Source organism: Dermacentor variabilis, chromosome 1, assembly GCF_050947875.1.
Source record: "Dermacentor variabilis isolate Ectoservices chromosome 1, ASM5094787v1, whole genome shotgun sequence".
NCBI classification, from domain to species: Eukaryota; Metazoa; Arthropoda; class Arachnida; order Ixodida; family Ixodidae; genus Dermacentor; species Dermacentor variabilis.
In genome coordinates this window covers 88,113,675-88,128,914 of record NC_134568.1, presented here as the reverse complement: position 1 = coordinate 88,128,914, position 15,240 = coordinate 88,113,675, and the positions used below count along the sequence as shown (strand labels likewise).

Sequence of the window (15,240 nt, the reverse complement as noted above, 5' to 3'; positions counted from 1 at the left end):
AGCTCTGCACCGGGCCCCGATAGAATCATGTATGATATGATTAAGCACCTACACTCCAACGCACAAACCACGGTACTAACACTTCTCAATAATATCTGGGCTGCTGGTTATCTTCCATCAAAATGGAAGGAGGCTATTGTAATCCCTGTTTTAAGCATGGTAAAGACACTTCATTGCTTACCAGCTACCGTCCTATAGCGCTTACGAGCTGCCTCTGTAAGCTCTTTGAAAAAATGATCAATCGCCATCTTGTACATCTCATAGAGTCCAGTAAAATGCTTGACCCATTTCAATGTGGTTTTCGGGAAGGGCGATCTACAGCCGACCATCTTGTGCACATCGAAGCAAGCATTCGCGATGCCTTCGGGCACAAGCAATCTTTCTTATCTGTATTTCTGGATATGGAAAAAGCGTACGACACAACCTGGCGGTACGGAATCCTGCGCGATCTTTCCGCGCTAGGTATCCGCGGCAATATGTTAAATATTATAGAGAGCTACCTAGGGAACCGTACATTTCGAGTGAAAATTGGTCCTGCACTGTCGCGTACATTCATACAGGAAACTGGGGTACCCCAGGGTGGCGTACTTAGCTGCACGCTCTTTGTCGTAAAGATGAACACGCTTCGTGCATCTTTACCACCAGCTATTTACTATTCCGTCTACGTAGACGATATACAAATAGGTTTCAAATCCTGCAACCTCACAGTCTGCGAGAGACAGGTACAGCATGGTTTGAACAAGGTGTCACAGTGGGCAGAGAAAAATGGATTTAAAATCAATCCTCACAAGAGTTCTTGTGTTCTGTTTACAAGAAAGAGAGGCCTGGTTCCGGATCCTTGCTTAGAACTGTGTGGACAACAGATACCTGTAAACAAAGAACACAAATTTCTGGGTGTTATACTTGACAATAGACTCACTTTCATCCCACACATTAAACATCTTAAGGAAAAATGTCTGAAAACAATGAACCTAATGAAACTTCTATCGCAGACTACGTGGGGTAGTGACAGAAAGTGTCTAATGAATCTCTATAAGAGCCTGATTCGGTCACGAATAGATTATGGTGCGGTGATCTATCATTCTGCCGCCCCGAGCGCGCTAAAGATGCTAGACCCTGGTCACCATCTAGGTATCCGTTTAGCCACGGGCGCTTTCAGAGCAAGCCTGATTGAAAGCTTATATGCCAAATCGAATGAATGGTCTCTCCACCTACAAAGATCATACATCAGCTTTATATATCTCCTTAAAGTACGCTCTAATCCTGAACATCCATGTTTTGATACCGTTACCGATATGACATGCGCTACACTTTTCAGTAATCGTCCCTCCATAAGACAGCCTTTCTCGCTGCGTGTGAAGGAGCTTAGCGATGAAATGCATATCCCACTCCTCAAGCATTGCTTAATGCACCTAACCAAGCTCTTACCTCCTTGGCAGGTGATACAATGTGAGATATCCTTTATAAAAGTTACAAAGCACGCTCCTGAGGCCAAAATCAGAATGCATTTCCTAGAACTTCAGTACAAACGCTCCTGCGCAGAGTTCTACACAGACGCTTCGAAGTCAAATGCCGGGGTATCCTATGCAGCCGTCGGCCCATCCTTCTCTGAATCCGATGTACTGCATCCGGAAACAAGCATCTTTACGGCAGAGGCCTACGCATTACTCTCTGCTGTGAAGCATATAAGAAGATCAAAACTTCCAAAAGCAGCGATCTATACAGACTCTCTAAGCGTCGTGAAGGCCTTAATGTCACACTACAAACATAAAAATCCCGTATTCAATGAACTGTATTCAGTATTGTGTAAAGCGTACTCATCTAACCAGAATATCATAATATGCTGGGTCCCTGGCCATAGAGGAATCGAAGGTAATGTTCTCGCGGACAAGATGGCCACATCAATCACATCGCAAGCTGTTAACCCTACCGCTGATATGCCTGCCACAGATCTGAGGCCTTTCCTACGAAATAAACTGCAAAATCACTGGCAGTGCACGTGGGACGCGCAAACAAATAACAAACTGCACGTTATAAAGCCCCAGTTAGGTTTTTGGCCCTCCCCAACGAGATCTCGGCGAGCAGATGTCCTATTCTGTCGCCTCAGAATAGGACACACATTTTGCACCCATAATTATCTGCTTACTGGAAGTGAACCTCCAACCTGTGGTAGATGCGGGGAGAGGCTGACCGTGCTCCACGTCCTTCTGGAGTGTTGGGAAGCCAAATCTGAAAGAATGAGTCATTTTTCCTTAGCATACAGGCAGCACATTCCTCTTCACCCTGTAATGTTCCTCGGTCCAGAACCGTTTTTTAATACAGACACAGTCCTAGGTTTTCTAAGAGATGTGGTCTTACATGTTATTAGTCCCATGCATTCGTAGCGCTTCCTCACTTTAGAGGATGTCGCTGCGATAATTGTTTTGCATAGCACATGCCTCCAGGCCCTTGTGTTTCAAGGGCTCTAAGGAGGCAGTAGTGCTCTAGGAATTCTTATAATCAGATATATTTTACCTATCGTATCATTCTTTTTAAATGCATCTAAATGTTCATAGTACAAGTCATACGTCATCGCCATAATTTTATTATACAGATTTTATGCACTTTAGAGCGTATATTTTAAGGCCCCTTTACAGCCACGTCACACCAATTTCATAGTAATCATAATTACACTGCGAACCCACTACCACAGATATGGCGCTCTTTGGTCATACCTGGCCCTTGCGCCATAAAACCCCATACATCATCTTCATCATCATAAGTACCACAATGAAGTCCTCAGATCGTAGTCAAGGCATCTGTTACAGACGCCAGTTGCTTGCCATCTTTGTGTATAGAGGCGGCGCAGAACTAGCGCGACTGAGATTCCTGGCAAAGAGAGAAATCCCCACGGTTGACGTCCGGAGTGTCACAGTGGCGTCCTCTTTGGCTTCCACGTTGGCTTGCTGCTTCTGTTGCCACAGGCGAACAAAAGCTTGTAGGCACTCATTTTCGATGGGCATAGAGTCCTTGCCTGGGGTCTTAAGCTCAATTTCTGTCCAATTCATGGACGATGGGTCATAGCCGATGATCTTCTCGGCCACCGTATTCGGGGAATCCCTGGCGCCGAGCTTGGCTCTCATTAGGGTTCACTCCGCAGCAGCATGCAGATATCTTCAAATTGATGTAGAAAGGCAAAAAATTTGCCCACCTGTGTGAAGTCAGTGGCACCAAAATTTTTGGGGTCCAGCTTGATGGGATGTGGTTCGTGTCGAAAATCGATGGAGCAGATGCGCCACCTGTCCGAACACTGGCGTTCATGCGCATCTCCCCTCGTCCCAGTGCAGGCGACGCTACCAGCTGCTGGCTTCGCTTAATTTGTAGTGCCAAGAAGATATCGATGACGTACGTGGCATGAAACCACATCATTCGTCACCAACTCCCAAATTTATAAAAATGAATTATCTCATTCAAATTTGCGTTTTTCGATTGCCCGATAATTTGGAAAACTCTGCGCCCATTTCCGTCTAAGAAAAATCGATCGGTGTCTACTTATTTGCATAAAAGGTCGAATGTCAATACAACAAAATTTTGTTATACCATATTTACTCGCATAATCGCACTTCTTTTGTAAAAAAAAATTTACGCACATTCAGGGGTGCGATCATTACGTGAGTTAAATTTTCCGCGAAAAGAAAAAATTCTTTTTTATCCCCCATTTGCTGCGGGATGACAACAGGTCAACAAACAGGTGGCTGTTGCTGTGACAATGTGGGACATGAAAACAAAATGGCAGCCGGCGGGCAAGTCGAACTTGCTGAACGAGATTTTTTTTCTTCTCGTGAGTACATTACGTGCATTGAAACAGTTTCTTCTGTATCAGTAATGAATAATATCGTTAATATCGGCAAGTTTGCTGCAATAACATAGCCATTTCCACTTTGAGGGGACAGAAATGGAGATGGGCTCGCTTAGCTGTCAGTGACATAGAAACACATGACGGGCATGCTGCAAAAACTGCGGCATTTGTCTTCACTACTATCCTAATATCGCATGTTTCTGCTAAGGTGGGCGAATATCTTAGCTGTGTTACAAGCGTCGGCGTATGAATAAGGTACACTTCAAGCTTATCAGTGTAAATGTGGCTACTATCGTTGCCGCTCGTGATTTGTTGCTTGCCCATGAGTGCAGACGAGAGGAATCGAAAAGCGCCTTTTTTTGTTGTTGATCACGACCATTATAAAGCCAAGGCAAGTTTAGTGGTAGCTTTCTTTTTTTCATGGAGTTGCGGAAAGTGATGAAAGGAATGAAATGGGGCATCTGCTTAAGAATCTGTTTGGTGCGTGTAGAATGCTTGGTATGTCTTGAAGAGTCGTTCACATATCATTCGACAGCATTTGACAGCATTCAACAGATTTTAAGTGCAATCGTCATTCGCTAGACTTGGCACACGACATATCGCTGCGGCAAGTTCGGAGTACAATCATTACACGACAAAGAAAAAAAAGAACGAATTTTGACAACAAAATTCAGGGTTGCGATCATTATGCAAGTAAATACGGTAGCAAAGCAAATTGCCAATTTTACTAACTTCATTATATTGAGGTTTAACTGTAGTATTGAACACTGAGTGCAGTGCCTCTGCAACTTTGCTTCTTATACGGGTACGCATCACTTCTTGCACCTTTGGAAGTATTTAATGCAAAGAATTTGAAACGTCACTATATTGGCAGTTACTGTCAACAAGACATTGAATCTGATGGGCAGTACATGTATGGAGGGAAAAGCACAGTATGTGTGCAAGCTCGCTGTGCACATGGATGGCTTGATTGTACAAACTGTGACCGTCCGTTCTCGGCAAGAGCAGATCGTCCCTCTCCTTCAAGAATATGAATGACTGCTTGGTCCGATACATGTTCCACAAGAAAGCGTAGGTGACGTTCCTTTCAATTGAGTATAGCTCCGGGCATGGAATGTCATACTGGAAATGGAATGCTTATGCTGAGATCGGCCTTGTAGGCCATTGTTTTCCGTGAACAGCACTTGATGTTTACATGGGCGGGTGAACTGAATGCAATCCCAACTCCAGTTTGGATGGATTTCTACATAAGTGTTTGATTTAGCAAAACCACTGCACGCCTCAGATGCACTTCGTGGAAGGACCATTGCGGTCTGAGCTGAACGTGTTTTCTTCGGTCTCTACAATTTCATGTGAATGGGAATGGACACAGCTATTCTACAAGCTGAAAGCCACTTTCAAATCTAAGTGTGTCTGGGCAGTGTTCGCAGTCGCCAGTCGATGCAGCGGCTGGAAGGAAATGGCCAAGAACAAAAGGACCATGAGGCGTTGGAACGCTAAGTGGTAAACAAGAAGAGATGGGTAGACTTGGGGCAGTCAGGACATGAGTAAAACGAGGACTACTGGTTCCAACAGGAAGTGCATTCAGATACTGAAACTCGACCAGACACAACAGTCTGCATGGATTCCTTATTGCCGACGTACAGTATGAGGATTGGCCATTTAAATGGCATACGCTCAGCCTAGTACCTTGCATATCCATACAGGCTGGTTAGCTTCCCGCAGTGCACCCATTTCTACATTTTTTGGAAAAAGAAAAGAAAAAAAAGTGAAGCAAGCACTCAAGGGCACACGAGGTGCACCGTGGTTTCGCGTCTCGGTGAGGCAGGCTTTTAGGGTTAATGTTGCGATCAGTACGTCAGACTACTCTACAGTGCAAGTAATTGGGACATTTGTGTGCGAAAAAAAAACATTCGTGCTTTCTGCGCCATCTCGAAAAAGCAACTGGGTAAATTACTGCATGTAACAATCTTTGGAAAGTGTCCGAGACATGTGGAGGTGTGTCAGATAAGCTTCAGATAGGCACATTTTATATATTAAATTATCTGTACAGTCAAAACCCACAATAACGAAATTCCGCGACAACGAAATTCTTGCGACAGCGAAATATTTACGTATCCTTGGCGAATGACCATAGGAGTCAATGCATTTCGTACCTCTTGACAATGAAATGTCGCTGTGCTACAATCATGCATCATCGTGATTTGCCGGAACGTAACCCTGCATATTACCTACTCACGCAAGGCTAGCAGGCTCCACGATGTAGTCAAATGCGATTGCTTTGCACTAAAATTGCATAAAATACCACCACATTACACTTGTGTGGGCGCCGACATTTTTATTTACAAAAACAACCAAGCGCCGGAAGCGATCACGTACGCTGGAAACACGTCATGGCCGCCATCTTGTTTGTTCATCACCAGTTCGAAGCAGCACGCATGTTACATGTGATGGTTTTTGCATACGTAATGCAGTGCGTAATGTGCGACTCGGTGAGCAAAATGCAACAAAAAGAAGGAAATGCACATCCCGCCGATGTAGAATTGTGTATGGCACATGAGATGGCGATTGCAGCATGGAGTGCCACACATCGAGCCGTAATTAAGCGATTGTCCAGGAATTCGCATCCCTCACTTCAAGAACGCTTGTTTTGGTGCTACCTGACAGGCATTGCATGCAGAGTCGGCGCTGGACGTAGATTTGCACAAAGGGGCAGTAATCTCAATCGATTGCCTTGTCTTTGGGTTTACAAGATACGATCACTTTCGCGCTCAGCACCGGATGCATTGGCACCTTCATACATATTACAATTCATATGATAAATTACATTTACATTCGATCTGTTTCACAGTTTCAACAGAATGCAATAGCTACTGGCAACGGTAGGGTGTGCTTTGCATTTTGAAAAATTTGGCAATACAAAATATTGTTTGCATGCCCTCAGGTTCTTTTGCTGAGACAGCAGAAAGACAAGGATGACCTGAGGAGTGAGAATGACACAGCTTGCGTACTCATCTTTCGCCTGGTGCTCAACACCATGCAGAAGGCCATCCTTTCTTCACACGTCGACGACAGTGAAGGCATGTACTTTATAATCTTACCTTCCATTACTTAGTTTCTTGAAACTAGCATATGTGTTAAGCCGCAGGCACATAAACATAATTGCTGCACTCTGGTATTTCTCAACTTAATTATTTTTATGTATTAAGCTGTCGTACTTTAAATATGTGACAGAGGATCTGAGAACTTATGCAAGCTGTTCAAGTAATGGCTATGTACTTTCAGTGTGTGTGGATGTTTTAATTGTCATTGAACAGCAGCAGTGTTAAGCATCATTGCATTAACACTACGGCAGTTAACACTTAGTGACTGCTGTAGTGTGAAAAATAAGAATGACACACTTAAAGCCCTTTTGTCCTCCCTGGATTCCAATGTAATCGGGATGGTATCTAGGTTGGACAGCACTATTCTCACTTGAGAGGTGTTCCCTGCAGGGTACACCTCCTATCGAAACGACGGAAATACACAAGGAGGAGGCTTGTTTTTACTTGTAAAACAAACTATTACTAGCTTTTTAGTTGATTTTGGTGATACAGGGTGTAAATCCATCTGGTGTAAAATAGCTCTTGGAAATGAGCATTACACGATTGGGTCATTTTATCGTTTGCCCAATGATAATTTAGTTCTACTTTTCATATGTTTTGAGGCATTTTATTGAAGATATCAAGTGATTATTTCATAATAGGTGGTGATTCCAATTTACCTGCATTGCAATGGTCAAATAAGTTACCTATGCTTTCCTCACAGTCATCACTATGCTATGCACTTTTTGATCTCATTGCTATTTATAGTCTCTTTCAGTTCGATTTACCAAGTCGTCGTGGAAACACTACTTCCACACTCCGTTCATACCGTACCTGCTATAAGCGACCACGAATGCGTCGTCGCATCATTAAGTCCTAGACCCCTATGTAGCAGTTCCAAGGCCTAGAAATGCTTTTTTGTTAAAAGAAGAAGATTACTTCGAAATAATTTATCCACTTGAATGGCATTTTGACAGTCCCTCAATGCTTAGTCCTACGGCTACTGTATCTGAGCTATGCACGATATTGAAGCAGATTTTAATGCCTATTGACTTGCACGTTACATACAAGGTTCTTTTCCATAAACAAAGGTGAAATAAACCGTGGTTTATCACTGAAATTAAAACACTTATAAACGGAAAGAAATGCTTAAACCAGTATCTCAGACACAGTCCAGAACCACTGATCGTCGACAATCTAAAATAGTTTGGTAGTCCAATCAGCTCGAAAATTGCAGTGGCAAAGAACAGTTTATTTTTAAACCTTAGAGTCATGTATCAGAGAGAGCCCTAAACAATTATGGAAACTGGTAAAAACAAACAGCAAAGATGAAGTTGGGATTCCAACTTTAACACAACAGGACGTAACTGTAAGCAACGAGAGTGAAAAAGCAAACTGCTTCAATGTTTATTTTATTTCCGTTTTTTGTTGCTCTATGCTCAATGCTGCCCCGACCTGCCTATATAGATTAAACAAGTTCAATTCCATGCCAAGCGTTATTATCGACGACTACGGGATTATGAGCCTTCTCACAAAATTAAACAAAATCTGTGCCTGGCCCTGATGGTATCTCAAACTATATCCTCAACACCTGTGCTGGCATCCTTTCTAAATACTTAGCATTACTATTCACAAAGTCCTTGAATGACTGTGAGCTGCCTCAGGACTGGAAAACTCGTAACATTGTTCCCATTCACAAAGCAGGGCTATGGGACAAGGTCATTAACTACAGGCCAATATCCCTAACTAGTACGGTACTGGTTTGGCCTAGTTGGTTACAATTCATGATCATTGTTATTTGTGCACCATTTGGAACGAGGACTGGGGAACAACAGACACAAGCGCAAACTTTCAGCTGGTTTTAATGGTAAGAAATCAAGTGGTTTACAGTGAAAGCTTGTTAATTCGAACTTCAATAATTCGAATTTATGGATAATTCGAACTCTACGATTTGGTCCGGCCAAGCTCCACAGAAGTCTATGCATAAAAAGCCCGTTAATTCGAACGTGAGAAGGTTCCGCCACGGATAATTTGAACTACGTGCCATAGTTCTGGCGGCTTGAGTCTGGCACACTGCCAGAGAAACGTGCCTACTGCCTACGCATAAGGCTGCGTCGCCTCCGGAACGGAGAGAACAGCGAGAGAAGGCAAAATCGGGAAAAATCTAACCGGCGCAGTGTCGGCCAAAAGACAGCGGCGGCTGCCTCCTCTCCGTTCTACATTGACCTCCGAGACTTCTTGCATGTCACGAATCTCACGGGCTTTGCAAATCTCCTTTGTTGACTATGTCGACGGGGACAAGGGTGCAGGGGTGTGTGGTGCGCTGAAAGATGACATAATTTCTCCGGTCAGAAGCGCTGAACCTGTCGATGGTAGTGACGAGGAAGATGAAGACGAAGCGCCAGTGCAGCCCTTTGCTGTGGAAGTCATGGCTGGATTGAATGCTTCTTCAGTTTTGAAGAAGGTGAAGAGGAGGCCTTCTGCCATGTTCGCTCGTTAGAGCAAAAAGTGCTAGCTGTCGCCTTCAAGGAAAAAAGGTAGACTACGATCACGGACTTTTTCAAGCATTAAATTTCTGACATGCCCTAGTGCTTCCAAATCACAGTGTACTGTTCTTCTCTTTCACTTTTGTTAGTTCGAACTTTCGTTAATTCGAACTGAAGCGGCTTCCCCTTGTGGTTCGAATTAACGGGCTTTTACTGCATATACATACATGAATGTGATGTAACATGAAATACATAATAAAATAGTATGCATGTGCAATTGACAAGACAAACTTGCATGCATGCATTTGCAATAGCGAGATAAATTCTAAATAATACGTGTGATACCCAAGACAGACATGTTGATGGCCTACACATCTATCGCTCCACTTTCACAAAATCCCGCCCTGTTAAGATAACTAAGTTCTTTTTAGGATAGTCCCAATGAAGCCATACTGAAGCAGTTTTTCCCAGGGCGATGAAATTTTTCCGCTTCAATTATCTCGCGTGTAGTCTTATTGTTGTGCTTAGCTACAACCTTGCAGTCACTGAACAATGGTTTGCAACCAAAATCCTGAGAGTGTAAACCCAAGTGCCCTTGCAGCGGAAAAGCAAAATTGAAGCCGAAAAATTGTGTTTTATACAGGAAATGCGATGATCACTTGGCCCAGTGAGTATTACAAAACGATTTGGACTTAATTTTATCCTGGTCACAAAAATAGAAGGTGCCCTTAAATATTAACAAATGTAAACATAGCAGGTTCACTCGCAGACGTGTACAGTCGAACCCACTTATAACAATATTCAAGTGCCACGAAAATTCCATGTTGTAAGCGATAATTGTTATAACTGGGTTGCATGAAAAAGAATCAAAATAGGGGGATGGCAGAGCTGTTGTGAGAAAACTATAATGGTGGGAGGCCAGTGCCCCTCCCCACCACCTTCATCCACCCGGCTGCTGATTGTGTTCACTCGTTTAACTGCTTCCTGGGTACTCCAATCGCATGTAACAAGCCGCGGTTCTCGGCGTTATAGAGTGGCACTGCTATAACAACTGCAAAGAGGGGTCACTGGTGGCAAGTGATATGCAAGCACCGCCGAGGCATCGCATTGGTGGTCCCAAAAGGGGCCTTTTAAAAATTGCGAGAAGGCTGCTGCAGCAGCCTGTCAGCTTGAGAAATCCAGAAGAAACACTGAGTCTACATCGCCACAAGCATCTCGCCACGTACTTCTTACTGGCTTGCACAAGAAAACGTCTATGTCCATCAGCCTTGCATGCTTTACGCAAAGTTTGCCCACATCCTTCTCCAAGGCATCCAGGGGCTCCATGTAGTACAGCGGAAGGTTCCTCATGAAAACGAAGCCCTGGAGGGACAGAATCATCTGCGGGCCTCCTGTGAGGACAATGTTAAGGCAGCCTGCGCTGCCACGTCATCGCTGCCGTCGTCGCCGTCACTATCTGATGCAAGCACATTCGCAACGATCGCCTCATCGGTTAGAAGCACTTAGGCTTTTTTTTCACCGGTGATGTTGTGTATTGCCAATGATCAATGGGCGCATCAGCCATCTTCCGTTCCGTTTCGTGAGTCAAACAAACTGTTGGTCAAATGAGGCTGAGAAACAGTGTGGCGAGGAACAATTTTGATGCAACCAACAAAGACAAACGCAAGTGATTAAGCTGTTTGCAGAACTGCGCTGAATGAGGAGTGTTAGGGTTGGCGTCTGACACCACGTGGCGACAGGTCATTCACCCGACCTTCCCGGAACCGGAGCCCACGTGCACCGGAGGAGTCATTCACCCGACCTTCTCTGAACAAGAGCCCACGTGCACCGGAGGGGTCATTCACCCGACCTTCCATGCACCGGAGCCCACGTGCACCGGAGGAGTCATTCACCCGACCTTCTCTGAACAAGAGCCCACGTGCACCGGAGGGGTCGTTCACCCGACCGGATTCGTCGCTGAGAGGATCGACCTCTCCTTTCCGTGTTTGGTACTGCAGGATGAGGGGCCCTCTCTCCGTGCCTGTCACGTGTCATCGATGGACGCAAGATCCCGCCCACACTTTTAGAGAGCTATTTAAGGGGCTCCGAAATGTACTTTGATATACTTCTTACTTGAGACTTCATACTTCATGCTTTTCTTATTTTCTTTCAACTACCTTTGAATAAACCGTGCAAGTTTCGCACTGGCAAATCGTCTCGCCCCTGCTTGGTCGCCATGATCTACCGGATGCCTGCAGCCCGCCGATAACGCCACGCTACCCAATAAGTAATGTCGGTCAAGCTTCGTTAAGCAGGTGCCGCTACTTCTCGGCAGCAGTACGGTACGCTACTCTGGAGTACGCAACAAACTGGTGGCAGCGGTGGGATACGGAATCCTGGAGACCCCAACTTGGACGACAACTACGAGATCGTAGCCTCTTCGTCCTGGCGACAACGTTCGGAAGGAAGGTGTCCGGATCATGACTGCATATGGTGAGTGCACGGCTTTTCTTCACTGAGATATCACTTGGCTTTTACGTATTTTTTGGAAAGTACATAGCAGTGATTTTTCTTTAAATCAGTTGACGGAAGTTTGAGTACGTCAAGGTTGTATAGAGTGAAGGTTTAGCAGCACTAAGGGCAGCCATGAACTTGAAGGCACTAAAGAAGCCGGGATTGTTGAGCTTCGCCAGAGTTGGGCCTCCAAATTGCCGAATCAAAGAGAAAGCCGGAGATCATTGAGGCGATCGAAGCGACCGGGGCAGACGACGAGGAACTGACGGAATGCCTCGAGAGCATTAAAGAAAAAGAAGAGCGTAAGCGCCTTGAGGAAAAAGAAGAGCGTAAGCGCCTAGAGGAAAAAAAAGAGCGCGACCGTGTTGCACGCGACGCACTCGAAATGAAGCGCCTAGAGATTGAGCTTTTGAAAGCTCAAAATTCTGAAAGACCTAGCACAGAGGCACGTGAAAGCGAGCGCAGAATGACAGACTTGATGGCACCCTACGCAGTAGGAGGGGACATAAGTCTTTTTCTGGTGCAGTTTGAGCGCACGTGTGAGAAGGCAAAATTCGCGAGAAACACGTGGCCGCAACGCTTGCTTACGTTACTGCCACGTGAGGTAGCTGATATTATCGCCCGCATGGGGAAAGAAGCAGAGGACTTCGATGAAGTCAAAGCGACCCTGCTCAAAAAGTATAGATTATCAGCGGAAGCATTCAGGCGAAAGTTCAGGGAAGTCGAGAAGACCAAAAGTGAGTCATATTCAGATTTTGCATACACCTTGGAGGTAAACCTGAAGGAATGGCTCAGAGAAGAAGGTGCACTCCGCGATGCCGAAAAGACAATGCAGTGCGTTGCCTTAGAACAGTTCTACCGCCGGCTGCCAGTAAACATCAAGCATTGGGTTCAGGATAGGCCAGGCGTAGACACTGTTTCGAGAGCGGCCGATCTCGCTGAGGAGCACGTAACTCGCCATGCGGACGAAGGCAGCGAAGCTCCTAAGGAGGAGATGAATAAATGCAGACCCGACAAGCCAAAACGATGGTCAAAGTCGAGTCGGTATAAAACAAAGGAAAAATCAGATTCAGGGAAAAGTAGTGACCAGGACAGCGAAGGAGAAAAGGAGTCACCCGAACAGAGGGCAGAAAAGCAAAAGAAAAAGGCTTTCGAGGCCAAGAAAGCAGTAGTTTGCTACAACTGCCGGCAAACGGGGCATATCTTCGTGGGATGCAAAAATCCCAAACTAGTGTTGATGTCATTAACTAGTAACGCAGAGAATCTGAACTTGCTCGAACCGTACATTCGAGACCTCGTGGTAAACGGCAAACCGTGTAGAGTGCTTCGCGACTCGGCAGCCACAATGGACGTAGTGCATCCGTCGTACGTAGAGGCAGGCCAGTTCACAGGGGAATGTGCTTCGATAAGGCAAGCCGTAGAGGCCTCCAGTGTTTGTCTCCCGGTGGCCAAAATTCGTATTGAAGGCCCTTTCGAAGTACTGGACACTGAAGCCGCCGTCTCGGCACATCTTCCGCCGCAGTATCCGTATTTGTTTTCTAACAAATCAGAGGATTTGCTACGACGCAAGGGAATCGGGTTTAGTGAGGGAACAGTGCAAGCCCTAACTCGTTCCAAGGCAAAGGAGCTCGCGGCTAAAGCAGTGGATGAAAGTCCAGTGGTGAAAGAAACCGGTTTGACAGCTGATTGGTCAACTAGTACTGAACAGGATAGCCCTATAGGGGATGAGGCGGAAAGTACGCCAGCTAATGAAAAAACCAGGAAAGCAGCGGAGCCTGAAATGTCTCGCGAGGCAGAATGCAGCAACTTATTGAACGTAAGCCCTGCCATAATGACCGCTGAGCAGGAAATGCGTAAGGCACAATGCAATGCTGAGTATTACTATGACAGGACGGCTCGCACGCGACACTTTGAAGTTGGGGAAAAGGTAATGAACCTGAAACCCTCTTTGAATAACCAACCTGAGGAAATGCCTGTCGACTTTCCAGAGTTACCAGCAGTGACGGAGACAAAAGACATTGACGAGACCATTGATAAGTTAGTAGAACAGACGGTTTAATCCCATTCAGAGGGCCGAACTGAGGGAACTCGTGTTTGAATTTAAAGACGTATTTTCAGACACACCGGGCAGGACGACTGCGATCGTTCACGATATCGAGTTAACCTCGTCGGACCCTGTTCGTTCGAAAGCTTATCGCGTTTCGCCTCGTCAACGTGAAGTCATGACCGCTGAAATGAAGATGTTAGAGCTAGGTGTAATCGAGCCAGGAGAGAGTGATTATACCTCGCCTCTTATCTTGGTTGAAGTCCCAGGAAAAGAGCCGCGGCCATGTATCGACTACCGCAGGCTCAATTTAATCACGAAGGACCAGACTTATCCAATACCGCATATCGAGGAAAGGCTTGAAAAGGTGAGCAGTGCTAATTTCATCTCTTCGCTCGATTTAGTCAGAGGGTATTGGCAGGTTCCATTGACCGAGAGGGCAAGCAGGCTTGCAGCGTTTATTTCCCCGATGGGAACCTTTCTTCCGAAAGTCCTGAGTTTTGGATTGAAGAATGCGCCATATTGCTTCTCTAGCCTTATGGACCAGGTGCTACGAGGAATGGAGGACTTTGCACTTCCCTATCTCGATGACATAGCTATCTTTCTTTTCTTCATCATGGGCGGACCATATGCAACACCTGCGAACCGTGTTGTGTCGTCTACGAGAGGCCAATTTAACTGTTAAGGCTCCCAAATGCCAATTAGGGCGCGCGGAGGTAGCTTATCTAGGTCATGTAATAGGGCAAGGCCATCGTCGGCCTATCGAGGTTAAACTGACCGCGATAGACAACTTCGCGCAACCACGCATCAAGCGGGACATCAGATCATTCCTTGGCTTGGCTGGTTATTACCAACGATATATTCCGCGGTATTCCGAGATTGCGAGTCCTTTAACGGATGCTCTCAGAAAAACAGAACCACAAACAGTAAAGTGGGATGACGCGAAAGAAAAGGCTTTTAGTATGCTGAAGAATGCACTAACGAGTCAGCCAGTGTTGAACGCGCCCGACTACTCTAAGCCATTCATTCTTCAGTGTGATGCCAGTGACAGGGGTATGGGGGTGGTGCTCTGTCAAAAGAAAGATGACGAGAACGAACACCCTGTACTATACGCCAGTAGAAAGCTTTCAGTTCGTGAGGAAGCATACAGTGCATCAGAAAAGGAATGCGCCTGCGTAGTTTGGGCGGTACAGAAGCTAGCTTGCTATATCGCTGGCTCAAGATTCACCATAGAGACTGACCACTGTCCCCTCACATGGCTGCAGTCCATGTCTACGAAAAACGGTCGTCTTTTGC

At 45.6% G+C, this 15,240-nt stretch overlaps 1 protein-coding gene across 4 annotated transcripts in view; it reads left to right on the top strand.

Moving 5' to 3' along the window:
* poe (E3 ubiquitin-protein ligase-like protein poe) overlaps window positions 1-15,240 on the top strand; it is a 549,114-nt gene that overhangs the window by 154,331 nt on the left and 379,543 nt on the right. For all 4 annotated transcript variants that reach the window (XM_075691124.1, XM_075691117.1, XM_075691109.1 and 1 more), the window contains one exon: window positions 6,783-6,918. In XM_075691124.1, coding sequence (XP_075547239.1) covers window positions 6,783-6,918 — 136 coding nt within the window. The remainder of the gene's footprint in view (window positions 1-6,782; window positions 6,919-15,240) is intronic.